The sequence below is a fragment of the Colletotrichum lupini genome, chromosome 7, assembly GCF_023278565.1.
Source record: "Colletotrichum lupini chromosome 7, complete sequence".
NCBI lineage: Eukaryota > Fungi > Ascomycota > Sordariomycetes > Glomerellales > Glomerellaceae > Colletotrichum > Colletotrichum lupini.
In genome coordinates, this window is record NC_064680.1 from 2766147 (window position 1) to 2778495 (window position 12349).

The window sequence follows — 12349 nt, forward strand, 5'->3', positions numbered from 1 at the left end:
TAGTAACTCTACAATAACTTCTAATCTAACAAAACCTAACGTCGCAAAAGAGGGGATCCAAGTTGTGAGTAAAGCTAAGGGTATGCAAAGGCCAAATGAAAGGAGTGGGTAAGAAGCAGGCTCAATGGATTTATTCGAGTTTAACATACGGGCCACTTAGATCTCACTGTTCACACCACTTGTCCACAAAATATCGGTGCTAGTAGCATTTACCAACTTCCACAGTATGTAACAATATTTCCGCTAGTATCCACCAAGCAAAACAGACGCCAAGCTTTATAAACCTAGTCGTGAAATTATACGCAAGGCCGGATGTGACAAGAAGTCCAGGCGCCTGCTTTGTTAATTAGTAACGTAGAGTTTTCAATTCTAGCACACACTTCGAATCCAAGACTAAACATTCCATCAACCAGAGTTTATAATAAAGACATCTTACTCAAGGTAAATAAATGGCACATAGAGAATCAATTGGAAATCTATCCACGTATCTTTAAGTTTCCCAACATCTTTCCGTAACATGAAATTTAGAGACTACTAATTAAGACAGATACCAATCCACGTTCATCCTCAGGAGCCGTAATCCAAACAATTAGGCCGTCCCCCATCTACTTTAGTCGGTGGCTTGAGCTATTATAGAGTAAAAAGGTTTTCATTAACAACTGAAAACGTATGATTGATAGGGGACCTCGGCCATAAGTTCTTAGAAGTTCTTATAGACTTTCATCTACAAGTCCTTGTAATCATCATCGTAAGAACCAAGGAACAGGTTGGTGGCCGCCTTGCCAGCAATTTGCTGGGTAGCCTTCTCGATGTCAAAGAGCTGGACATCCTCAAGCTTGAGGCTGAGACGAGAGTCGATTCCGTAGACAACATTAGCGAGGAAGTTGTAGATAACACCGGAAGCGGTCTTGTAAGTGAAGGAAACCTCAGCAGAGACGCGGTTGATGGTTGATTCGAAAAAGTTCTTCTTGAACTCGTAGCTGCGCATGGAAGCGGTGGAGCCAGGGGTACCGCCAACCAAGGGGTTGAGGTGGAACGTAGTGACTCGGTTGGTGCTATCGACAACGGCCTCGAGAATGAACTTGATGGCGCCGTTGAAGATGACGTTGCCGCCCTTGAGGGTGATCGTGAAGAGATTCTTGCGCTTGGAGGGAGGAAGCTGGCGAACGGCCAGCTCGGTGTTGGGAACGGCTTCCTCGTCCGAGTCGCTTCGCTCAAGGATCTCAATGGCAGCCTCATCGGAGGCGGCACGGCTGAGAAGCTCGTCAGAAGACGAGGGGCCGGAGAGATCACGCGTTTCGACAACGAAGTCACGCTCAGCTAAGTCGACGGTTTGGAGCTCGGTGGGAAGAGCCATGGCCATGGACGCCAAGGCCACGGCGGTGAAAATTGATGCAGAGAAGCGCATGTTGAAAGATTGTAAAATGGTTAGATTCAAATGATTGTGTGTTTAAGGAGTAAGAGACTGTGGTAATGAGGTTAGAGAAGATAACTCTTAGTATGCGAAAGAGGCTCCCTTTTAAAGCTAGAAGCCGCTCGGCGACAACTTTAAGAGAACTTGCTTAACTCATAATTATGAAGTTTCTCCTACGTGAAGCCGTGAGAAGTTCCAGACAGGCCGCGGCATTCTTACTCCGTCGGCGCCAATGGAATGAATTTCGAAAGTATCCCGGTGTAAGTTCGCATTTATAAATTTAGGTTTGTTATTTATAGAGTTGGCCTTCTCTAAAACGTGCGAAGCATTTAGGCAATTCAGCGTGTCTCTAACTATATAACTCGTATATATAGGTTAACTTTTAGTCTTTGCTTTAGAAAAAACCCTACGTAGTGAGACGAAGGATGTCACGAGTTATAGTACGTAGCAATGGGCATACAGAGTATAATAAAAGTAGCTTAACTATTAAAGTAGAAATAGATAAAAAGAAAAGGTCTATATATATAATATGTAAAATAAATATATAATTTAGTACGTAACGAGCACTTTATAAAATACGATTATTATTCTTATTACGTAATATACCCCTTAATTACTATTATTAAGGAGCTATTATACTTAAAATAGAATCTCTAAATACCCTTATAAAGGCCTAATTTAGTTAAATATAAATAAAAGAAAAATAAGTATAAGGGATATACGTTTTTTAAACTACGTTTATTATAAATATATCCCTTTATTTAAAATAAATAGAATCTTAACTTAAAATAGCGCGTATTTTACTACTTTTAGTATATAAATTATTAAGGGTAAAGTTACTTAGCTACTTTATATATATTTAAATTCTCGTAATATTACTTAGCTATTAATTTTTTTTTTTAACTTCTCGTAATTATTATAAATACTCCCGTTTACTATACGCGCGTACCTATATTATTAAATTATTTATTAGTTTTATTTTAAATATAAATATTTAATATATTTAGAAATAATAATAAGTTTTGCGCAAATTTTATAATACCTCTTATATATATATTATATAGTTTATTAAAAGTTTAAATAAGTAATAATATTAACGAGCCCCTTTAAGTTATTATTCTTTTTTATAACTTTTTATTTATTTATTAAAGCCTAGTTACTAAGCTCTCCCTCCTTAATTAAACAAATATTAAAACTATTAATTAAAATACCGAGGACTTTATTAAGTTTAAAGCTCTTTTTAATAATTATAATAAAAATAATAATAAAATAAATAATAATAATAAAAGCTCTAATAGGCTTTTATTTATCCCCCCCTTAGAGTTTAAAAATAAAAATAAAACTGATTTAAATAATAAGCCCTTTAGAAAAGGTATATTATATATTTATTATTTTAAGAGTTTATATTTAATATTATTCTAAGGTTTAAAAAACGTAAAGCTATCTCTTTTTAAAAAAGTAATAAAAAATAAAAAGAAACGCCGAGAGGTTAAAATACCCCCTATAATAAATATAGTTCTCTTTACTATTTTAAGCCTATTTAATATATATTTAGTCCTTAAAAAGCTTAAGGAAGAGGCTCTCGAGGAATAGGAGATTTAGTACTTACTTTGTTTTAAAATAGCCTTTTAATATACTAACCTTAAGGATAATAATTATTATTTTATAAAAAATAATAACTAGTATATACGCTATTTTAATAGCTATTTAGTTAAGAAGTATATTAATATATTAGTTATTTTATAACTAATAGCCTAGGATTTTATTAAAACTATTATAAATAGTACTCCCTTTTCTATAAATATATTATTTTTATTTTTATTAAAAAGCGTATTTTTAATTATAATTTTAATAAGATATTACTAAGCTCTATAATATTATTTATTAAATATATAATAACTAAAAGATATATAAAAATTATATCGGCTTTTATATAAAAGACTTTTTTAACGTATGCCCCTAGTCCTTTTTTATACTTATTATAATTATTTATAATTAATTTCTTATTATACCGCCCGCTTTTATACCCTAAGTCGTTAACTTAATAATTATTTTAGTTCTTATACTCTCTATTACCCCTATTACTCCTAGTTTTATAAACTTTAAAATATATAAAATACGTTTTTTAATACGTATATTAACCCTCTTTTTTAATAATACTATATTCTTAGCGATTATATACTTTATAAACTAAGAGTTTAAATAGTAAATATAAGCTTAAGTTTTATTTTTATATATATATATACTTTATAAAATAAAGTTATTTTAAAAATTTAGGCTTTTAAACTATAAGAGGTTTTTATTTTATTTATTTTAAGCCTCCGGGTTATACTCTAAGTTCTATTTATTATTTATTTTTAAATATTAAGTTTTTTTAAATATAGCTTAAATTAATTATTTTTAATTATTTTAACTATTTATAATAGCTTCTCGCGTATTATAAAAGTTAAGAAGTATATAAAAATATTTAAACTTAGCTCGTAAAAAGTTTTTAATAAGTCTATTTATTAATATATCTTTTATTAATATATAAGTAACCTCGAAGCTACTTTTAGCGTGCTCTTATTTTAACTATATATTCTATATATTAATATAGCGAAATTAAGTAGCTATTTCTTTTTTCCTCTATAATAAGTTAAATCGTTTATTGATTATTATAGTTAACTAACTATACTTCTCTTAAATTAAGAATAATATCCTTAAAAAAGCGCTTTAAAACTATAATTTTTTTTACGGTTTTTTTAAAATAAAAAAGCTTAGCTTTAGTAGTTAACGTTATAACTATTACTTAGTATATTAATTTTTATTAAATTAGGCTACTAAAAAGGAATATTATATATTTTTAAAATAATCGTTATATTACCTCGTTATTTATAAAGCTAATATTTCTAGTTAAAAATAATAATTACGTACTCGGTATATTATTATAATAAAATATAAAATATTTTGTTATATAAAAATATTAAATATAGTAGTTAATTATTTTAATATAAGTTATACTTAAGTTAGTTAAGAACTATAATAATTATAAATAAGTAAAAGCGACGTTTAGTTTAATTATAATAGCTATATAAAGTATACTCCCAACCTTCTCTTAATAGCTCTTTATTTCCTTCTTTATTACTTACCTTTTATTTAATTTAAACTTTTCTTAAGAAAGAGGAGTAGCTAAATATAATAAATTTATAAAGTCGAAGCGCTTAGTAACTCGCTTAATATATATATCATAAATAAAATAAACTTTATAAATAGTATAGTTTTATAAAATCCATACTCTAAAAAAGTAATTAATTAGTCTATTTTTTTTAAAATTAATATATTTTTTTATATTATTAACGATCCTCTAAGCCGCTTTTTAATTATTTTAATAATATAAAATAATAAAATTATTAACGTAAAATACTAATATTACTTTCTTATTTACGGTTTAGTAAATATAAATCTCTTTATAGCTATATATTATATTTATACTATAGAGTATAAAAATAAAAGTTTAGAACTAAAGAATTAGTAAGTCTTAGAAGCTATATAAAGCGCGTTAAAGTTTACTTATTTTATTAATAACTTTATATCCCTCTAGGAGTTTAATAATTACTAGCTTTTTATTTTTAAAAAGCGTATTAAGGAATGTGTTAATAATATTATATTAGTTTATTTTAAAGTCGAATTAGGTAATTATTATTATTATAAGCCTAAAGGCCTTTATAATAAGTATTAAAGTATACGTATTTTATAAGGGGTTAAGTAGTTATATATTCCCCTTTATATATATACGTACTTTTATCTTATTAACCTCGTTATTAATATTATACTTATAAATATATACTTATTTTAATAAAAATAAGATCCCTTATTTAAAATTATAGTCGACTTTTTTTTATATACTAATATCCCTTAGCTTTTTTATTTTTATATTTATAATATCCCTAAGTAATTTTTATAGTTATAATAAAAGATATTTAATATTACTAAACTTTTTTAATAAGCTTTAAAAGTTAATTTTAATAAGTTATAGTTTTGAAACTCCTCTAGAGCGCTCTAAATAGGTTTTATAAATTACTTTTTTTATTATTTAATAAAGTATTATATATCCTATACTATTTTCTTTTATAGCTTTTTACTAATTAAATATAAAAATAAAAAAAAAGTAGTTTTAAAAATAGTTATAATAATCGCTATTTCTTATATTTAAATATAAGAGCGTTATAAAGGTCTACGGGCCTAGTTTAAATATTTAGGACTTAATAAAGCTTTACTTAGTACTTAATAAGGTAGTTTTTATAAGCTCTATTTTTATATAATAATAGAGGTTTATTATAAGGGTTCTTTATTAACGTTAACTTTAGTATTAAGAATTACTTTTTTGTAATTAATACTTCGTTTATTACGTATTTTAGCGTTTTATTAAGAGCTATTAAGAATTAAAGGCTTAAGAATTTTTATAATATATATAAGCGCTCGTAAAGAGGATTATAAATTACGTAAAGCCGTTTATAACTTAGTTATTATATCCCCTTTTTTATCCCTATTTTTAAGCTTATATAAGGGGGTTATTTTAAGAGTTAATAATAATAATAAAATTATATTAGTTTTTTTAGCCTTATTTATTATATTTTAAAGTACGTTTATTAATTACTTAGCGTCCTAAATAGTTAAAAGTTTAATAATAATACTATCCTTAACTATAAAGTTATTTTAAGTATTAGTATTTTTAAAATCTAAATTTATTTCCTTAAGTACTCGAACTAACTTATTATTAGTATTAAAGAGTTCTTATATTTTTTAAATTACTAAATTTACTTACTTGCTTATAATAACTTACTCCTTATATATAGGATTATAAAAAACTTCTTTATTAAACTTAATATTCTTTATAATAAATACTTACTTAAATATAAATACTTAAACCCTATATAAGTTATATATTTTTAATATATATCTAACTAAGTATTTTATATATTTATAAAAAAGTATTTTAAACTCTTTTTAATATATACCCCTCTTATAATCCTTATAAAAAGGGTATACTTAATAACTATATATATAGAGGCTACTGAGATACGGGGTAACTGGTTTAGAATCCCGTACTTAGTAACCCGTTTATTATTAGCGTTAATACTATTTTTATTAGTTAATTTTTATTATAATAGGTAAATCTCTTTTTATCGGATTAGAAGTCCAATTCGACCGCGGTATATAGCCGACTGTGCAGGGGCTAATTAGGGGCCCTATTTACGATTATCATAACTAGCCTAACTTACGGTTAGAACCTCTTTTTTATACTTACTACGCAGATATTTATATAGTTTAATTAATCTCTTCGTTAACTACGGTTCGAACTAACTACCCTATAATAGGGATATTAATACTAATTAGTAATTAAACTTTATTATTATAGATCGGTAAGGTATCTCGCTATATAAAAAAGACGACTTTTTAATACCGCACGGGATAGGAGATTCGTATTAATTAACCTTACGGAAGTAAATAAAAAAGGAGGCGATTCTTAAATACCGTACGGAATTAAGTAATTATAGCCCTTTACTATTTATGAGAGGTCGATGTTTACTACGTTAAACTACGTTAATTAACGGAACTACTTAAGTAACTAGCCTTTTACCGTCGTCCCGAGTAGCTTTTTTACTAAACGACTTTTCTATAGCCGGCCCGTAATTAGAAATTAATTAAAGAAGCTATTTAAAAACTATAGAGAGCACGAGGCTTAGGAGGCTAGAAGTATACGGGATAGTAGAAATTAGTAATTAATAAAGATCCCGAGACTAATTATTATATCTTTTTATAATAATATAAACGTCTATTACTATTATTATTAAAAGGAACTACTAAAACCTACCCTTTTTTACTAAACGAAAAAGAGGATCTTAGTAAGTACGATAACTAGCGATTTAGAAAGGTAGTAATAATCGCTAGAAATAGTAAAAATAAGAGTAGTAGCGAGACGGTAAGAGGAAGCGGGAATTTCTTAGACTCCGATAAATTCGTTAAGTAGTAAAAGTACGGATTTATTATGACCCACGCGTAGATTAGATATATCCCCGTTAAGATTAAATACGCTAGCGACTACTAATATAAATATAAACTAGAGTAAGCCCCTTAGCGAGTTAGGGTAAAAAAGAAAAGAACGAAACCCGATCCTAAATAGAATCCTAATCCCTTATAAGTAGGTAAATATTAACCCGGATTATTAAGGGACGTAGATATATAGAATTGTAAATTAGCCTAATGGTAAGTAAATTAACGCGGTATTAATTTATTTAACTAAGGTTTATAAAAAAAAGGGGCTATAGGGGTAACCCCTATTTTATAAGATCGTAAACGACCTTAGCTACTAGCTAGACGAATAGTTCGTAAGCGTAAGCTTAGGAATTGCGAAAGTAGTTAATAAATTCCTCTATAAGCGAGGGGTATTACTAACGTAATTATAATTACGAGAGCTATACGAAATACTAATAGCGATAATTATAGAAGAGGAATTCGTATTATAGAACTAGGCATAGGTCGATAGAGCGTATAATCGCTTTAACGAATTTAAAAAAAGGGTAAACGACCTAGATTTCCTCCCTATAATTACTAACGGAAATCTATCGTTATAAAAGGATATACTGGGGTAAGATATAGTGCTAGAAGTACGATAATTAATAATTCTACCTATTTTAATTTATAACTCGTTACCGCTACTAATATGAAATTCGGCGCCGATCGACTAATAAAAAAAGAGGTAGACGACCCGAAGTTATTAATAATACGTAGCGACGTAGGGTTCGTATATAGATATTAAAAATCTAATAGTAAATATAAGGTAATTTATAAACCTTAAAAAGATCTTCCCGAAAGAGAAATTATACTCTAAGGGGAAGTATAAGGTCTTATAAAAAGCCCTAACGATATTTTACGATTACTATAAAAAAGTCGGAATTAGGGAATACTAGTACTATTTAGTAATTAATATCGTACTTATAAGTAAAGCCTTTAATTATTATTACGAAGCGGTGCGTAATCTCGATCGAAACGACTTTTTTAGTATAATTAATATAATCCGAAGCCGTTTCGAAATTTATAATAAGAACCTAGAGCTCCTATTTAAGCTACGAGCGATTTCTTTTATATTTATAGCTAGGATAATAGAGGGTAAATTGCGAGTAGAGATCCTTAAAGAGCTTATTAATCGAATCGATAAGCTAGCGAAAACCTAGCTAAATAAGGGGATAAACGAGTAAAAAGTTAGATATTTTTATACCGTAGTTTAGCGTATATTAAAAATAAAAATTACTTTATACTAAGCACCTAAAGACTACGAGACGCTCTGCTCGAGGCTAAGATCTAGCTTTAATATTAAAGCGAGAATACCGTACTAAACCTATTTCTAAATATACGACGGCCCTTATTAGTAATATTAAGTTAATTAAACGTATAATAAGAAAGGAAAAGAGGCTAGATACGGTAATTACTAATAAAAAGGCCTAGATTTGTTAAATAGGTAGAGATTTAACTTATAAGTAGGGTAATAGAAAAAGCAATACTATATTTATAAAAAGGATAGATATTAATTAAGTAATTATTCTAAAGAAGAGCGTACTAAATTATATAAATAGTATAAAAAGTCGAGGGTAATAGATAGTAAAACTAGCCTTCGTCGGTTTAACTAATTCCTTATTATATATAAAAGCAGATCCGGGGGTATAGAACCTAGCGACGGTAACTAAAGTAGCGGCTTAAAATATATACCCCCTATAAGAGATTTAAAAAATAAAAAAGATCTTACCCCCTATACTAACGAATTAGATTATAACGAAATCGAAAATATTAACTACTCTTTTTTCGCCCCGTTAGCCTCCGGAGGATATATAAGGCTAAACGAATAGAGGGTAGTAAAAGCTCTTAATAAGTAGGCTTTTATTTATAAATAGTAAAAGAAGGTCCTTTAGATAATAAATACAGAGGCGGCCGAAAGGGCAAATTTAATAGGGCCGAAGTCTATTATTTTAATAATTAAAGAGAAGACGCTATCTCTCTTAATATTTAAAGAAAAGGAACATAGTACTAAGTATATTTAGGGGTAGCTAGAGGGGTCCTTTTTATACTACTTAGATCCCTCGAATACTAAGTTTATATAAGTATTCTATACGAGCGAAAAGTACGGCCTAGACGATTTTTATAGGATTATCCTAAATACTAGGGTATTATAATAGTTAACTAGAAGAAAAGGGTAATTCTAAGCGCTATAGAAGATCGTATTAATAACGCTTAATACGTTAACGGCAGGTATTATAAAGATTAGTTTCGGCCTAAGTAAGGAAATCGTCGCCCTAAGTATAATAAAAGTAAAGATATACTTTAGAACGATAACTTTTTATATTTTACCCGTTAATACCCTATTTTTCTTATATCTAAAAGACATAGATCGACTAGGTATTATATTCGATAATACGAGGAATAGAATCTCTAGTAATAAGTACTTTAAAGTAGTCGAACGATAATAGGGGTATACGTTTATAAAGCTTACTAACGATACGAAGTCGATTAATTACTTAATAGAAAGTAAGCTTAGAAAACTATACTAGAGATTCGGGTACCCGTCGGTTACGAGGCTATATAACTTCCTAAAATAATTAAGTAATAATAATATCGAAATAGGGGCGCTAAAGTAGTTAATAAAAGTATGCTATTAATATTAAATAAATACGCAGAGCCTACGTAGATTTAAGTTTAAATTACGTAATAAGCTTAACTTTAACTAGGAAATCGTCGTCGATATCTTCTACTTAAATAGTTAGCTAGTACTATATATAATTAACGTAGCTATATCTTTTTAAGTAGGGCAATTCCTCTGGGATTTATAAATAAAGATAGTATAGGTAGCCCTAAGAAAAAGCTAGATCGATATATACTAAGGACTACTAAATAGTATTAGAACCGACGCTAGTACTAGCTTTAAGTCAGTAGAATTTAAGGATAATACGACGGCTTACGGTATATAGCTAAAAGTCGTACTTATTAAAGCGTACTATAGTATTAGAAAGGTAGAGAGGGCATATTAGTAATTAAAAAGGGCGTTTAGAATTATTAAAGAGGAAAATCCGGATTTTACTAACGACGAATACCTCTAGATAGTACTTAAATACTATAATAATACTATGGGGCCTAACGGACTTATATTAACGCTATTAGTATTTAGAGTATATTTAAAAACGACCTTAGCTTTATTACCGTCGCTAAGTATAAGCTAACGAGCCCGAGTAGTTAAAAAAGTAATACGGGTACTGCGCGAGGTAAGTATAAGAAAGTAAGTTAATAAGGTAATTACTACGCGCAATAGGCCTAATATAGAGGATAATCTAAATATATTACTAAATTCGGATATATAAGTATAGTGCGAAATTACCTAATAGTAGGCTGGGCTATATAAGTTAATTTTTATTAACTAGCGCTCTTATATAGTCGCAAGAGATTGCGACTAGCTACTTAAAGTATTAATTACGGTAGTTAGACCGTACTATATAGATCCTAACGAAGTAGTTTCTAACCTATAAGAAAAAGAAGAGCTAAGGGAAACTATATAACCCGTAGTAGAGGCATAAGAAATTATCCTCGACGAAATCGTCGTAATAATACTAATAAATAACGAGGAAGAGGATATTACTAAAAGGGTATTAATACTACTAATAAGACGTTATAAAAGACTACGACGGCAAGCCCTAATGCGGCAATTTATTACTAATAACGAGGTAATTAATACTTTTTATATAATAAAAAAGAAAGCCGATTTCGAGCTAGCGGTTAAACTACGTAAGGAAAGCGTAATTATAACTACTAAAAAGCCGTATAAAAGATTAGATCTTATTAAAGTAAATACTTTTCGTAATCGAGGGGTCTATTGATTTATCCTATACGACTTAGAAAAATATATAAACCTTTGTATATTTAAATTACGAATAGTTCGTAAGATAAAAGGGAAAGGAATACCCTAGCCGTACGAGAAGTCTAGATACGTAATTTAGGGGTACGGCGATATTAAAAAGGCGACGCTATTTATATAATCGCCCACTATATAGCGCTATAGCTAACGATTAATAATAGTACTAATAGTATCGCTATAAAAGAAGGGATACGAGATTTAGAGCTATAATATTACCTAGGCCTATACCTAATTAGCTATAGGGCTTATAAGGAAAATCCTAGCCTATTTACCGAAGGAAATAGCTAGTAAGTACTTAGAAAGCACGATTATTAAAGTGCTTAAGCTATTATATAGGCTCGTAAAATCGGGTACTTATTAGTAGGCTATTTACTACGATTTTTATATTAATTAACTATTAATAATTACTTCTACGTACGACCCGTACTTACTAATCGTAGAGTATAAAGGTAACTAATTTAGGATTATTAAAATATAGACCGACGATATATTAGGCCTATCCGATATTAACTTTATAAAAAAAGAGGATAAGGAGCTTTAAAAAGCGGGCTTCGTAGCGAAGCTAAAAGAGGTCCTTATAATAAATACCCCCTTAGTATTTAACGGCGGGATTTTTATAATTAAAAGGGAAACCGTCGTTTTTTAATAAAAGGGGTAGGGTAAGAAGATTAACCTCGTTAATCCGAACATAACTAATATTAAAAAGCGGTATAAAGCTAAGCTCGCGCGAGGGGTATATATTATACGTATTTATTAACTTAAAATAACTTTTAACTACGCTAAGGTAGCGTAGGCTATAGATTTAACTAAATAAGATATTAAAATACTTAATAAGCGGCTTAAATAGTAATAAACGAATCTCGATCGAGGTCTCGTTTACTACCTAATCGACCTTATAATTAATAAGCTCTACGTCTTTATTAATAAGTTATTTATAAATAATAACGACCTTATTTTATAATTAGGGTATATTATTATCCTAGCTAACGAGAGTATAG

At 28.9% G+C, this 12349-nt stretch overlaps 2 protein-coding genes across 2 annotated transcripts; one reads left to right on the plus strand and one right to left on the minus strand.

Annotated features, from left to right (window-relative positions):
• Positions 1–724: 724 nt before the first annotated feature.
• CLUP02_13856 (uncharacterized protein) lies at positions 725–1408 on the minus strand (the record flags this gene model as incomplete). The annotated part of the gene is made up of 1 exon (XM_049292792.1): positions 725–1408. One exon carries the CDS (start codon positions 1406–1408, stop codon positions 725–727), a length of 684 nt encoding a protein of 227 aa, XP_049149938.1.
• An 8273-nt stretch (positions 1409–9681) lies between these two features.
• Positions 9682–9912, plus strand: CLUP02_13857 (uncharacterized protein; the record flags this gene model as incomplete). The annotated part of the gene is made up of 1 exon (XM_049292793.1): positions 9682–9912. A coding segment is annotated over one exon (231 nt), but the record flags the coding sequence as incomplete, so codon positions are not given.
• Positions 9913–12349: the final 2437 nt, after the last annotated feature.